Raw genomic sequence first — 12,731 nt, forward strand, 5'->3', positions numbered from 1 at the left:
CATATCTCCTAAAGTTTGTAGTATTTTGCAATTGCCCATTAAACAATGAATCCATAAGTACATGAATCTATTCATGTCAGAGCCCTTATGATCCAATTACCTCCCAAAGGCCCCACCTCTGAACACTGATGCATGGGGGGCCAAGCCTTAACACATGAACTTTTTGGGGAAATAAGATCCCAGTAATAACAGTGAGGCCCCAGATGAGCATGGATTTTTCTTTTCTTTTTTATATTTTTCCCCGAGTTCCCATGTCTGTGACCCAAATGTGACTGGAGCTTACCTATGGGTCTCTGCCCTGAGGCAGCTCCTGAGGCTCATGCCTAAATGACCCTAGAGCTGGGTCCCTATTCACAGTTAATGGACTCTATTTTGTCCTGGATTTTCCATTTCTTTTTTTTACCCCTGTTTTGCAGTACCAGGGATTGATCCCAGGGCCTCATGCTTGCTAGGCAAGTGCTTTACCATAGACTTATCCTTTACAGTTATCAAGAGACTGTACCCTGTGCCCTCTGCACCCTTTGTGACTCTGCCCTTCAGGCTGGGACTGTTCTTGAGTGGTAGAAACTTGTCATTTCAGGAGACTAAATGCATGAGGACCTGTCTGTAGACTGTGTACGGAAAAAGTGGAAAGGCTCTGCCCTCAGGCAGAGAGCCCTGTACCAGAACATGATGATAGAAAGTTATTATAGCATGGTCTCATTGGGTAATGATTCTCTTAGAGTTCATTCTGTATATTTTTTCCACTATGTTTCCCCCCACTTTTTATTATAAAAATTTCCAAAGTAGAACAGTATATACCGAACCTCTCTGCACCCATACCCAGCGTTAACAATGATGAGCATTTCCTTTACTTCATGATTGATGGGACATATGGTACCTAGTTTGAGTTTTCTAGATTGTAAGGAATTGAGAATCACCTAGTCTATGGTATTAAGGAGCTATGTGTTTTAAGGCTACAGTAACAGGAACCCAGAACAAACCAATCAGCTAGACCAGACTAGGAAACAGAGCCTCAAAGAGAAAGAGCCACAACCAGGACAGCCCAAGAGCCTCAGCAGCACAAGCAAATGAATTTTATGCCAGTATTCCAGTGTGACTGTAACACAGCTGCTCCCTGTTCCAACTGTTACCCTTTCTTTACTCTGAAACTTGTATCTCCATCATAGTTCCTTCTCAATTCTGTTTTTGGTTTTCCTCATACATTCTTCTTATTGTGGCTTCAAATGGTTTGACTTGGTTCCATGTTTCATTTCCGCTTTAGGTCTCACTCATAATTGCTATAGTTTTGCCGAGTTTTCAGGTCAGAATTTACTTAGAGAAGGGTTCTAATTGCTATAGCTATTAAATATCATCTGTATTTTGGTAGTGTCCTGCTGAGGCCACAGCAGAAGCTAATGACTAACCTAAAGACAAATTACAGCTGGGTCTAGTGCCTAGCTCTCGTCCAATCACCTCATGTGATGCTCAGGGTCATCTGACTCAAAGTGTGGCTGCTTGGGCTTCCCTGTCTGCAAAGACTGGGGAAGGGCAGGTTCTGAGATTGACAAACTTACAACAGTGGCCATCTTGACAAAGGGTGGACATGAGAGTAATTGAGCTTTTAACTTTCCATATGGTAAATGGTGTGATGCCCTGGCCTTGGTTAAGACATGATTGAAAGTAACCAGTGTTGTGGTTTTTAGTGATAACTGACTACTCTGCTTTTTACTGTACAGATTTTGTATTCCAGAATTAAAAATTCCGGGAAATACTTATCTGTCTAGTTTCTTTCTTAATCTAGAGAATCAAGATTCCATTCAAGGCGCAGTGGCTCACACCTCTAATCCCAGTAGCTCGGGAGGCTGAGATAGGAGAATCATGAGTTCAAAGCCAGCCTCAGCAACAATGAGGCATTAAGCAACTCAGTGACACCCTGTCTCTGTATAAAATACAAATTAGGGCTGGGGATGTGGCTCAGTGGTTCAGTGTTCCTGTGTTCAATCCCTGGTACAAAAAAAAAATCCCCAAACATATTTAATTCAAATTTCAAATAATTGATGCTCTCTTTATTTCTTTTTCTAATGCCAGGGATTGAACTCAGGGCCTTCTCACACATGCAAGGCAGGTGAGCTTCCACTGAGCTATATCCCTAGGTTTTTAGAGGAGTACATAACTGACTCCTACTAGTGCAATGCCCTGGTTACCTATGGTATTCCCACTTTTTTAGCTCTGCTATTCTTTTCAACACTGTTCCCCAGAATTTCTGAAAGTATGTTCACATCTTGTCACTTTTCTGTCATACAAGATCTCTCCTTTTAAAACATTTTCCTAGTCATATCCTTACAATATAATCTCTCATCAACACACTCCCATCTTTGCTCTTTCTCTTTCTTGTATTTAAAATGAGGTGTTTGCCAGCTTTCTTTCTCCCAACATCTTTTCTGAGAAGCATGGAACCATACAATGTCATGTTTAGAAAGGAACATAGAGTTCATCATTTTAATATTGAGATGGTGTGACTTCTAGAAGATTTCATCATGCTTTGCCACCTGGGCCCCTACTTTCTGATTGTGTAATTATCTGTTCTGGCTCAACATCTTTCTGTCCTGGTATCTCCTTTTCTACCTCCTCCACTGACCATCTTCCTCCTCTTTGTTTTTCTATCCTGAAGAAAAAAACCTGATATATTTCCTATTTTCTCTCCCCTTCTCAATGTGTTCTTTTATTCCTTAACCTTATGATATATTAGGCTTTTGGTTCTGTTTCCAGAACAGGACATGAAGTGAGTAAAGGTTATTTTCTTCTTTCTTTTGGCAGCAGGTGAGAACAGGATGGAGAGTTCTGAATTCACTCCAAAGCAGACCATTTCTAAAGGATCAGAGTCATCTGATAGGTCACCAGGGGGACTCTTTGGGGTCACTTCTATGGGACCAGAAGTTGAAGATGTCTGTGAAGATACTTTGAGGAAGCTGGAAGGGCAGCCCTCAGATGAAGAGGGGAACAGTTTGGAAATCAATTTTTTTGAAATAACAGATGAGGATAAGAAGAACTCCACAAAAGACAGATGTGAGGATTGTAAGGAAGTAGGGGAACATCCAAATCTGTCCCCCAGTCCTGAGGAATATCAAGGAGTCCCAAAGGGACAGAAATTCTTTCAGTGTGATGAATGTGGCAAAGTGTTCAATTGGAGTTCACACCTCATTGGTCACCAGAGAATCCACACTGGAGAGAAACCCTATGAGTGTAATGAGTGTGGTAAGACCTTCAGGCAGACCTCCCAGCTAATTGTTCACCTCAGAACTCACACTGGGGAAAAACCCTATGAATGCAGTGAGTGTGGGAAGACCTATCAGCACAGCTCCCATCTCCTTCAACACCAGAGACTTCATAATGGGGAGAAACCCTATAAATGTAATGAATGTGCAAAAACTTTCACTCAGAGTTCCAAACTATTTGATCACCAGAGAACCCATACTGGGGAGAAACCTTATGAATGCAAGGAATGTGGGTCAGCTTTTAGTCAGAGTAAAAATCTTGTCCGACATCAGGTCCTTCACACTGGTAAGAAACCTTACAAATGTACTGAGTGTGGGAAAGCTTTCTGTTCCAACAGAAGTCTTATTGACCATCAGAGGATCCACACTGGAGAGAAGCCTTATGAATGTAATGAATGTGGCAAGGCCTTTAGTCGGAGTAAATGTCTTATTCAACATCAGAGCCTCCACACTGGGGAGAAACCATACAAATGCAGTGAATGTGGGAAAGCCTTCAGTCAGATTTGTCAGCTTGTTGACCATGAGCGAATTCATACTGGAGAAAAGCCCTTTGAATGTAGTGAGTGTGGTAAGGCTTTCAGTCTGAGTAAGTGCCTTATTCGGCACCAGAGGCTTCACACAGGTGAAAAACCCTATAAATGCAATGAGTGTGGAAAATCCTTCAATCAAAACTCTCACCTCATTATACACCAGAGAATCCACACTGGTGAAAAGCCCTATGAATGTCATGAGTGTGGGAAGGTATTCAGTTACAGCTCCAGCCTTATGGTACATCAGAGAGCCCATACTGGGGAAAAGCCCTACAAATGCAATGATTGTGGGAAAGCCTTTAGTGACAGTTCACAGCTTATTGTGCACCAGAGAGTTCACACTGGAGAGAAACCTTATGAATGTATTGAATGTGGGAAAGCTTTTAGTCAGCGTTCCACTTTTAATCACCACCAGCGAATTCACACTGGTGAGAAACCCTCAGGTCTGTCTCACTCAGCATCATAAGGCATGTTTTTCTGAGAAAGAGAACAAGGGACTTTGCATGAAGGTTTCTTTAAGAAGGATGTTCACCCTGATCTCCTGTTAGAACCATTAAGCAAAGCAGACCATCATCTATTGTTTTCCAGTTGGTCACTAAGGTGGAAGAAACTTAGTGTGATTCTTCCCTACATTAGGAAAGTAAGGTCTAGGCATTTAATTTACTTATAGATTGGCTTTTTTCTTCCTTTCTTTTTCCTATTTTAAAATTTATCTCATTTGTTAATATGTATCTCATAATCAAATTTTGTATCAACAGGAATGATTATATCTTCTGTATGTTATTGCAGCTACTCAATTTCACTACATAAAGTTATTCCACAATATTGTTACACAGAGCATTTTTATAGTCATTTATAAGTCATTCTATCAGTTTGTTCTTTCCTAGTTCTTGCTATGGCCCTCCACATCCATGTTTTATATTATAATATATATTCACTCATCTCTTGTGTTTTCTATGTAGAATCCTTTTCTTCCTATTTGGTAATCTGGTTTCCTTGTATTTATTGTTCAAAGTCCATCTCATCTCTGAAAGACTTTTTTCTTCAAATACTTCTGGATTTCTTTTAAACTTATGATTAGATCACAATTCTTTTAAATTAACTGATGCTGCAATGTACAACTGTTGTTAAGTTACCTTGCAAATTGCTCTCAAAATATATGAGTATACTCCTTACCAACTTTGCAGGTTTTTGAGATTGGTTATGGTATCTATTGCTTTCTGCAAAAACATACTATGTTGAGCACTAGTTCTTAAAAATATTTTAAAACCCAACTCCCAAATCTAACCTTCCTTAATGTGGGTGCAGTCTCTCCCTTCCTTACATACACTGGACTGAGATATTTAAAAATGGAAGTGCTCATGCATGAGGCCCTGAGTACACTCCCCAGAATACAATAACAAAAAAGTATCCATTTCAGGATCTAAAAAAATTACTGTACTCAAAATTACTGTACTCTTGGAGTACAGGGCTCCCCTGTACTCCAAGCTGCTTTAACCATTCTCATGTTCCAACAGCTGTCAAAAGCTAATATTATTACAAATGTAGTTAAAAAATCTAATTGGCTTTGCTTGGAATTGATGAATCAGGACGGGGTACTGTACTATAAAACAGATAAACAGCTCCCACTGGACATGACAAAACAATGCGTTTTGTAAGGTGGGAACAAGGAAACAGAACAACAGAAAAAGGAGATGGGTTAAAATCCAATTACCTCAAGTTACGTTTTTAAGAGTTAAGTCAAGGGATTTGCTTAGGTCTTGGTGTTAGTGTTTCCAGATTCTAATGTTCATGCTAGCCACCACTCAGAGTGATCTAAATTCAGGATATGGAGGCTGATGGAATAAATCAGGTTTATTACTGGGCATGGTGGCACATGCCTATAATCCCAGTGACTCAGGAACCTGAGGCAGGAAGATTGGAAGTTCAAGGCCAGCCTCAGCAACCTAAGGAGACAGACCCTAAGTAACTTAGCAAAACCCTGTCTCAAAATTTTAAAAGGGCTGGAGATGTAGCTCAGTAATAAATGCCCCTGAGTTCAATTCCCAGTGACAATAAATAAATGAATGAATGGAAGAAAGAAATAAAGAAAAATCAGGTTTATTCAAAGTCAGCCCTGAATAGGATGGAGTGAGTTTAACCTCAGAGCTCTATTTTTAGAGGGATCAGGCTTTTATGGGGGACAAAAAAGGAAATATAGTGCATAGGAAGGTTGTGTGCTGGGTGGAATCTTCATCTTCCAGGGTTGTGTCTCCTTTCTTGTCTCTGGCCAGACTTTGCAATGGACTTGGACCTTCTGCAGCTAGTTACAGCTAGTTAAACAAAACCTAAGGAAGGGCTTCTCTTCAGTAAAATGTATTAGAGAGGGGTAAGGGAGTGGGGAGCAAAGGACAGTTTAAAAAAGGGGCCCTGTTATAATTACCCCCTTGTTCTTTCCTCAACTTGAGAGATTGGGGTAATGATTGATTTGGCTATTTCCTGCTGAATTAGTTTATAAATCTGGTTAAAGAAATGAAACCATTTAGCACTTGTCTGGACATGAGAGGGGGAACAATCTGGGTATGTCCTGGTTGTTGGTCTAATCTGGTCTCACATCAGGGAGGAAGTGATACATGACTAAAAGTCAGTATGGAAACCCTTTTATATTATTATTATTATTATTATTATTATCTTCCTTGGAACTGTCAGAGCTCCTAGAGATGGAGCAGGAATTGTAAATAAAAGACTTCTCAGACTCTAAGGCACACACAGATCACCTGGAGACCTTACTAAAAAGAGTATTATGGTTCCATAGGACAAGGATGGGCCAAGAGCCACATTTCTAATAAGCTCCCAGGTGATGGAGAGCTGCTGGTCTAAGTGTTATACTTGGAGAAACAAAGACCAATCCCTTCTTTTCCCACCAACATTAAGAATTATTAGGAACCAGGAGATCCATAAAAAGTTCAGGCCCTATAAAGGGGGCCCAAGGTAGAGAAAGTGATCACTGCTTTCCACTAAGTGAGTGCCTTAATTGAGCAGGGATGACCAAGAGGCATGATTAATGGTTCCAATAGGAACACGCTGAAAAGATCTCACTTCATTTGCATGAGCTTGCCCTGAGAACAAGTTTGCCCTGAGAGAATGTGGATGGGAGGCAGAAAATAGAGTGTGGAGCAGAGTAGAGAGAGACTTTGGTGTTATATTTGAGAGTTCTGAAATTCCTGTCTATGACAGAGAAATGTGAATGAGTTTAATGCTTGGAGTGGGCAAACTATTTTTTTTAATTATTTTAGGATTCAAGGTAGCTTAGTGGTACTGTTTGCCTAGTATACCTGAGACACTGGGTTGATCCCCAATATACAATATTGATATAATATATAATATAATATTATCATATCCATGGTCATCTCTCTGTGTGCTGTCTTTGGATCTTGAAGCTTTTTAATAGGTAGCTTTTAAGCAATGTCTGGGCAAAGGATAAACCTATGTTTCAGTCAGCTTTTTCCCTGCTGTGATTAAAGAACCCGACCAGAACAATTGTAAAGGAGGAAAGGTTTATTTAGGGGCTCGAGGTTTACAAGGTTTTAGTCCATACAAGGCCAGATTCATTCCTCGGGGCTCAAGGTGAGGCCGAACATCATGGTGGAAGAGTGTTGCCAAGGGAAGCAGCTCACATAATGATCAGAAAGCAGAGAGAGAGAGTCCACTTACCAGATACAAATATACACCCCAAAGCCACGCCCCAATTCCCACCTCCTCCAGCCACACCCTACCACTTTAATTACCACTCAGTTAGTCCCTATTGGGGGATTAATTCACTGATTGGGTTAAAACTCTTATAACCCAATCATTTCTCCTCTGAACTTGTTGCAGTAATTCACTTGCAGGTCAGCATGAGAAAGAAAGAAGAAGCAGAGCAAGCAAAGCAGCAGCAGAAAAAAAGTGCTTTATTGTATACAAGCAATCTTTTTATAGTATTGTGAACAAAGAAGGCAGCCTTCCAACATCAATAAATCAAGTCCTTCAGCTAATTAAACATAGCACATAGAAGTTTTACTTTCTAATCAGAAGTGACCCGATTCTCATGGCTAATCTACTCTCGGCCTGGAGCATGCCGAGCTCTGCTCTTGTTAAAAACAGATAATAAAATTTTTTCTTAGCGCCCTCCTAGCCTACTTGGCAGAACATCCTGTTTGCAGGCAAGTCCTCCCAAGGACAGCAGACACCTCGTTTTCAAGCATGTCCGCTGTTACCTATCTAAACCTTGACAGAATATCCCATTTGCAGGCAGACTCCATCAAGGACAGTAATAGTAACGCAGTCACATCTGATTCTCTACATCTCCCTCCTTTTGTTTTTGTAAATGAGCCATAGCAGAAGCGATAAGAGAGGTTTCATGTTTCAGTTGCCTTCGCTTTCTTCAGCGTTGGAAGACTATATACAAAACAAAACACAAAACAAAAATTATTACAGTGTTACCTAAAGAAGTTGACAACAAGGTAGAGAAATGACTTAAAGGATTTAAATTAGCAATACTTGAAGACAATTTTTGTAAAATGTCAGATCCTGTTAGTTCAGGTAATGTCTTACTAAAGGTGTCCATAATAGTTTTTTTCAAATTCATAATTTCTAAAGTTAAATTTTGATGTTCATTTAACCGTCTTTTAACAGTTTCCCAGGAATCACTGGTATTATATGGCACAGGAGTCACACAAATATGAGAAGAATTCCAGTCACACTTCAGAACACTTCTGGTAGCCAAGATAGTCACTTGATTGCCAAGCCAGGAAACAGTATGTTGTACATTGATCACACCTGTAGCCAATTGAGAGTCTAAATCCTTTTATTGTTGCCATAATAAATGAGCATCTTGATGCCATGTTCTCACGAAATCCGCAGTTTGAATGCCGTGATGTAAAGTAACACCAGCTACTGCAGCAGTGGCAGTTACAGAAGCAACTGTAAGGAATGAAGCTATAACTATTCCTATTAATCATCGAGAGCGATGTAACAAAACTTGAACAGCATTGTACAAATGAGTAACAGACAATGAATCAGACCAAGGACGAGTCAAATTAACAGGCACCCACAATTCTGTGTGAGCTTTAACAATAACTAAAGAATAATTATTAATTTCTATTAATTCCCAATTAGTTCTATTTACACATTGAGTAAGATAACAGTCTATACATGATATTGTTCCCCAAGTTTCATTCCATTCCCAGTTTCCAATCATAAGAGAATAAGGGAATTTAACACACACAGAAGCAAAATAAGTCAGATTATTATGTAGATGTACTTCAAAAGGAGAGGAATGGGATACATCTAACGTGAAATTTCCATTCCATACAGTGAGTTTCCCAGATACTGCCCATAATTTCCATATATCCCCTTGAATATAGGAAAACTTTATTGCTGGTAGCAGGCCCGCCCTGGACCCTGGGGACTCAACCCCCAGTTCTTTGTTATGCATGTCAATGTGGCCAGCTCACAAGGCCGTGACGCGGGCTTGCGGTTCCCTGTTTATCTGCCTAGAGCATATGTGTCTCTCGGGAACATCTTGACCTGTTCGAGCCTCCTGATAGGGGACGGTGACGTGACGGTAACCCAAGGACGCAGTTATTACTCCTCCCTCCTCACTTTTGAGTGATTTCCCGCAGCTGTTAAAAAGATATATAAGGGGAACAAATTTGGCAATAAAGCGCGCACATGCTCCCTCCTGGATGAAGAACCTTGGTGTCCTGTGTATTTTTAACCCCGCCGTCCCTCGCCGGACTAGGCTCCGTTAGCCGGACGCGGCACTTTATATGCTGTAACATTGGAGGGACCAAAGCATAATGTTGCATTTTAATTGTCTCATTACCCCAAGCATTTATTGTCCCATTATGTTGATGCCATCTTAAAGTATGATTTGACCAACTTTCTATGAATTTAGAATGATCAGGACTCCAATCAACTGTAGTGATATTTTGATATTTGACTACTGATTTAGGGTGATGATTATGACATTTTTCCCACTCTAAATGAGTTAAAAAGGTTTCAAAATATTTAGCTGAACATAAAGGAAGATGAGTTCTGACAAAACATTCTTCAGATGATAGCGATGATTGATTAACATACATACTAGAGGTATTAAATCCTTGGGAAGATATCATGACAGTAAAAACAGCAGTAGAATAACTACAATAATTAATTCCCCAAGTATTATAGGAATGAGAGTCCTTATGTGCTATAAGAGGCAAACAGAAAGAACGAGCCCCTATACACAATGGGACTCCTTCAACAGCTACAGTTATATTAGAAATATTATACAGATTTTTATGGAATGGAATATCTTCAATTCCCCCAAACACAGGAGGGGGAAAAATTAGTATTATTAGTACATACACGAACTTCATGTTCTCCCCAGGAAGCACTGTGCACCAAAGGAGGGTTAGGAACATAGGCCCAATAAGCAAAAGAATGGGGAGAAACTATACTTACCTGGCAATTAATAACTGCAAACATGGCTAATAAAAGATTAACAGGATTTAAAGGCTGATTTGCCTTTTGAAAGGTTTTTTTTCAGCTTCTTGAGTCAACTTTTTCATCTGTCCCCCTGTTGGGGGGTCTGTTGTTCTCGTTGCCATTGTAGAAGTTCTCTGCATTACCAGCTCCTGAAATTGCCTGACAAATGGGTCGCTCATTCTGCAATTTGATAAGTCTTGAAGGTACCCAGAAAGGTGTTTTACATGTAGAAATAAGAGTAAACCCCCTTCCCATGTGGTGCAACAACCCAGAAATCCATTCTTTATTTTCATCTCTGTACCATATAGGTATTTCCGATTTTAGAAATAATGGCTGAGATTTAAATGTAGAGAAATGTTGCTGGGCTGCAGGAACCTTGGAAGCTGACCAGACATTTAAAAAATTTAAAGTTAGTAAAGTGTTATGAAGTATATTTTGAGGTGTATAAGCCATAGCCATATCCCCCTTTTTATTTTTAGTATATATTTTCTTAACGTACAATTTTTCCTTTTTATAATAGCTTGACCCTGACTATTATAAGGTATGCCAAATGTATGTGTAATGTCATATTTTTGTAAAAATGAATGTAATTTTTGTGAGGTATATGCAGGTGCATTGTCAGTTTTAAGTTCTCTAGGAATTCCCATGATAGCAAAACAAGATAATAAAAGAAATGACTGCATCAGCTTTTTCTGAAGATAATGTTGTGGCCCATTGAAAATGAGTATGAGTGTCAATACTATGATGTACATATCTTAGTCGTCCAAATGACTGAATTATAATAACATCCATTTGTTAAAGGGCATTAGGATGGAGTCCCCTTGGATTAACACTAGGAGGATAGTAAGGAATATTAAAAGGAGAACATGATGAACAGTTAGCAATAATTTCATGTGTTTGTTTTGGTTATTTTGTATTTTTCATAAAGTCCTTTAGTGTTTGTATGATGTAAAGCATGTTTTAGATGAGTCTTTTGTAAGGGAAATAATAGTTGATCAATATTTTGATTTTTTTTTTAGTTAATGGTCCTGGTAGTGTAGAATGTGCTCTAATATAAGTAAAATATATTGAAATTTGGCCTACTATTTTTGTAGTTATTTTTACATGTAGTGAGGACATAGAGTCTTATCTTAGATAAGCAGGGCTCTTTATAAATCTTAAGTAAAGTGCTATAGTTTTAAAGTTTATTATTGTTTTTTAAATATTATATTATAAATTTTATATAAATAATTGTTTAAGTTTATTCAAGTATTAACTAACACAATATGATAACACATCTAAAACATGAAATAAAGAAAGGCTGAAAGCTTTTAGCTTTTTGTAGAAAAATAGAAAAATGTTTTTGTGTTTTATAATATTAACCTTTATGTAGATTAGGCTCTCATTAACTTAAAAAATACATTTAAATTGTACCTCAGTGTAAAAAGTAACATAAAACTTTATATATCTTATTGATAATAGGCCCAGTTATAGAACATTAAATGATATAAATAAATCTCCAATATGTTATTTTTATAAGCCTAAAATTACCATGCAACATTTTGGAGAACACCAGCCTGATATAATTTTTTTAAAGCTTTTATCTTAATGACTTATATACCTGGAAAATATGAACACATTTAATATACAAAGAAGAGTAATAGTACCATAATTACTATTGATGTTTTTATATTAATTAAATTTAGCTCTTAAAGAATTAACATATTAGAATATTTCAAAATAACAGTTGTTGTTTAACCATTGTTGTATAATCCTTAATTTTTTCAAGATTGTTTGCTCAAAAAACTTACATTATAGCCAATGTACACAGACCTTTTTTATCACTTACTTAAACCTATATAGCCAACATACATAGACCTTCTTTATCACTTGCTTAAATCCTTTTATTTACTCACTTTCAGAAACACATTTTTTTCTATTAAATCCATACCTAGAGCCTTCTAATTTTTTTGTTGTTGTTGTTAACCCCTTCTTTATTTACACTTTGAAATAATTCTTGTAAATTTTTGAATTTAGGCAAATTATCCCATTTTAATAAGAGATATTTTGTTATTTATAGTACACATCTGATTACCATATTATGAAAATATAGTGTCTAAATATTAGGGATGACAAAGCAACTATTTATTTATTTATTTTTATTATTTACCAACTTAAAAATTATCAATATGTTATCTAATGTAATTTAAGGAGTTAAAAACATTTAATGGTATATTTAACATTTAGCAGATTAACCTTGTAAATCAATCAGATATTCAACAAAAGTACTCATAAACGAGTAATCTTATGTCTAATTAATTTACTTATTTTATCAAAACATTAGACAAGTATAATGAACAGTGTTAGCCATTTTTTGTTGTTGTTGTTGAAGAAAAGTCCTAGAACCAAAGCACATCAGACATTAACATGTTAAAGACATCTTATTTTTTATCTGTCTACCCAATTTAAATTGAAC

General features: G+C 37.7%; 1 protein-coding gene across 3 annotated transcripts in view; it reads left to right on the top strand.

Annotated features, from left to right (window-relative positions):
• Nucleotides 1-2,821: 2,821 nt before the first annotated feature.
• Nucleotides 2,822-12,731, top strand: part of Znf197 (zinc finger protein 197) — a 118,815-nt gene continuing 108,905 nt past the window's right edge. For 2 of the 3 annotated variants that reach the window (XM_071600379.1, XM_071600378.1), the window contains exon 1: nt 2,822-4,173. In XM_071600379.1, coding sequence (XP_071456480.1) covers nt 2,907-4,173 — 1,267 coding nt within the window. In that variant the 5' untranslated portion in view covers nt 2,822-2,906. The remainder of the gene's footprint in view (nt 4,174-12,731) is intronic. The other variant, XM_071600381.1, reaches the window with a different exon arrangement.

This window comes from Marmota flaviventris, chromosome 1, assembly GCF_047511675.1.
Source record: "Marmota flaviventris isolate mMarFla1 chromosome 1, mMarFla1.hap1, whole genome shotgun sequence".
In the NCBI taxonomy this organism is placed as follows: Eukaryota; Metazoa; Chordata; class Mammalia; order Rodentia; family Sciuridae; genus Marmota; species Marmota flaviventris.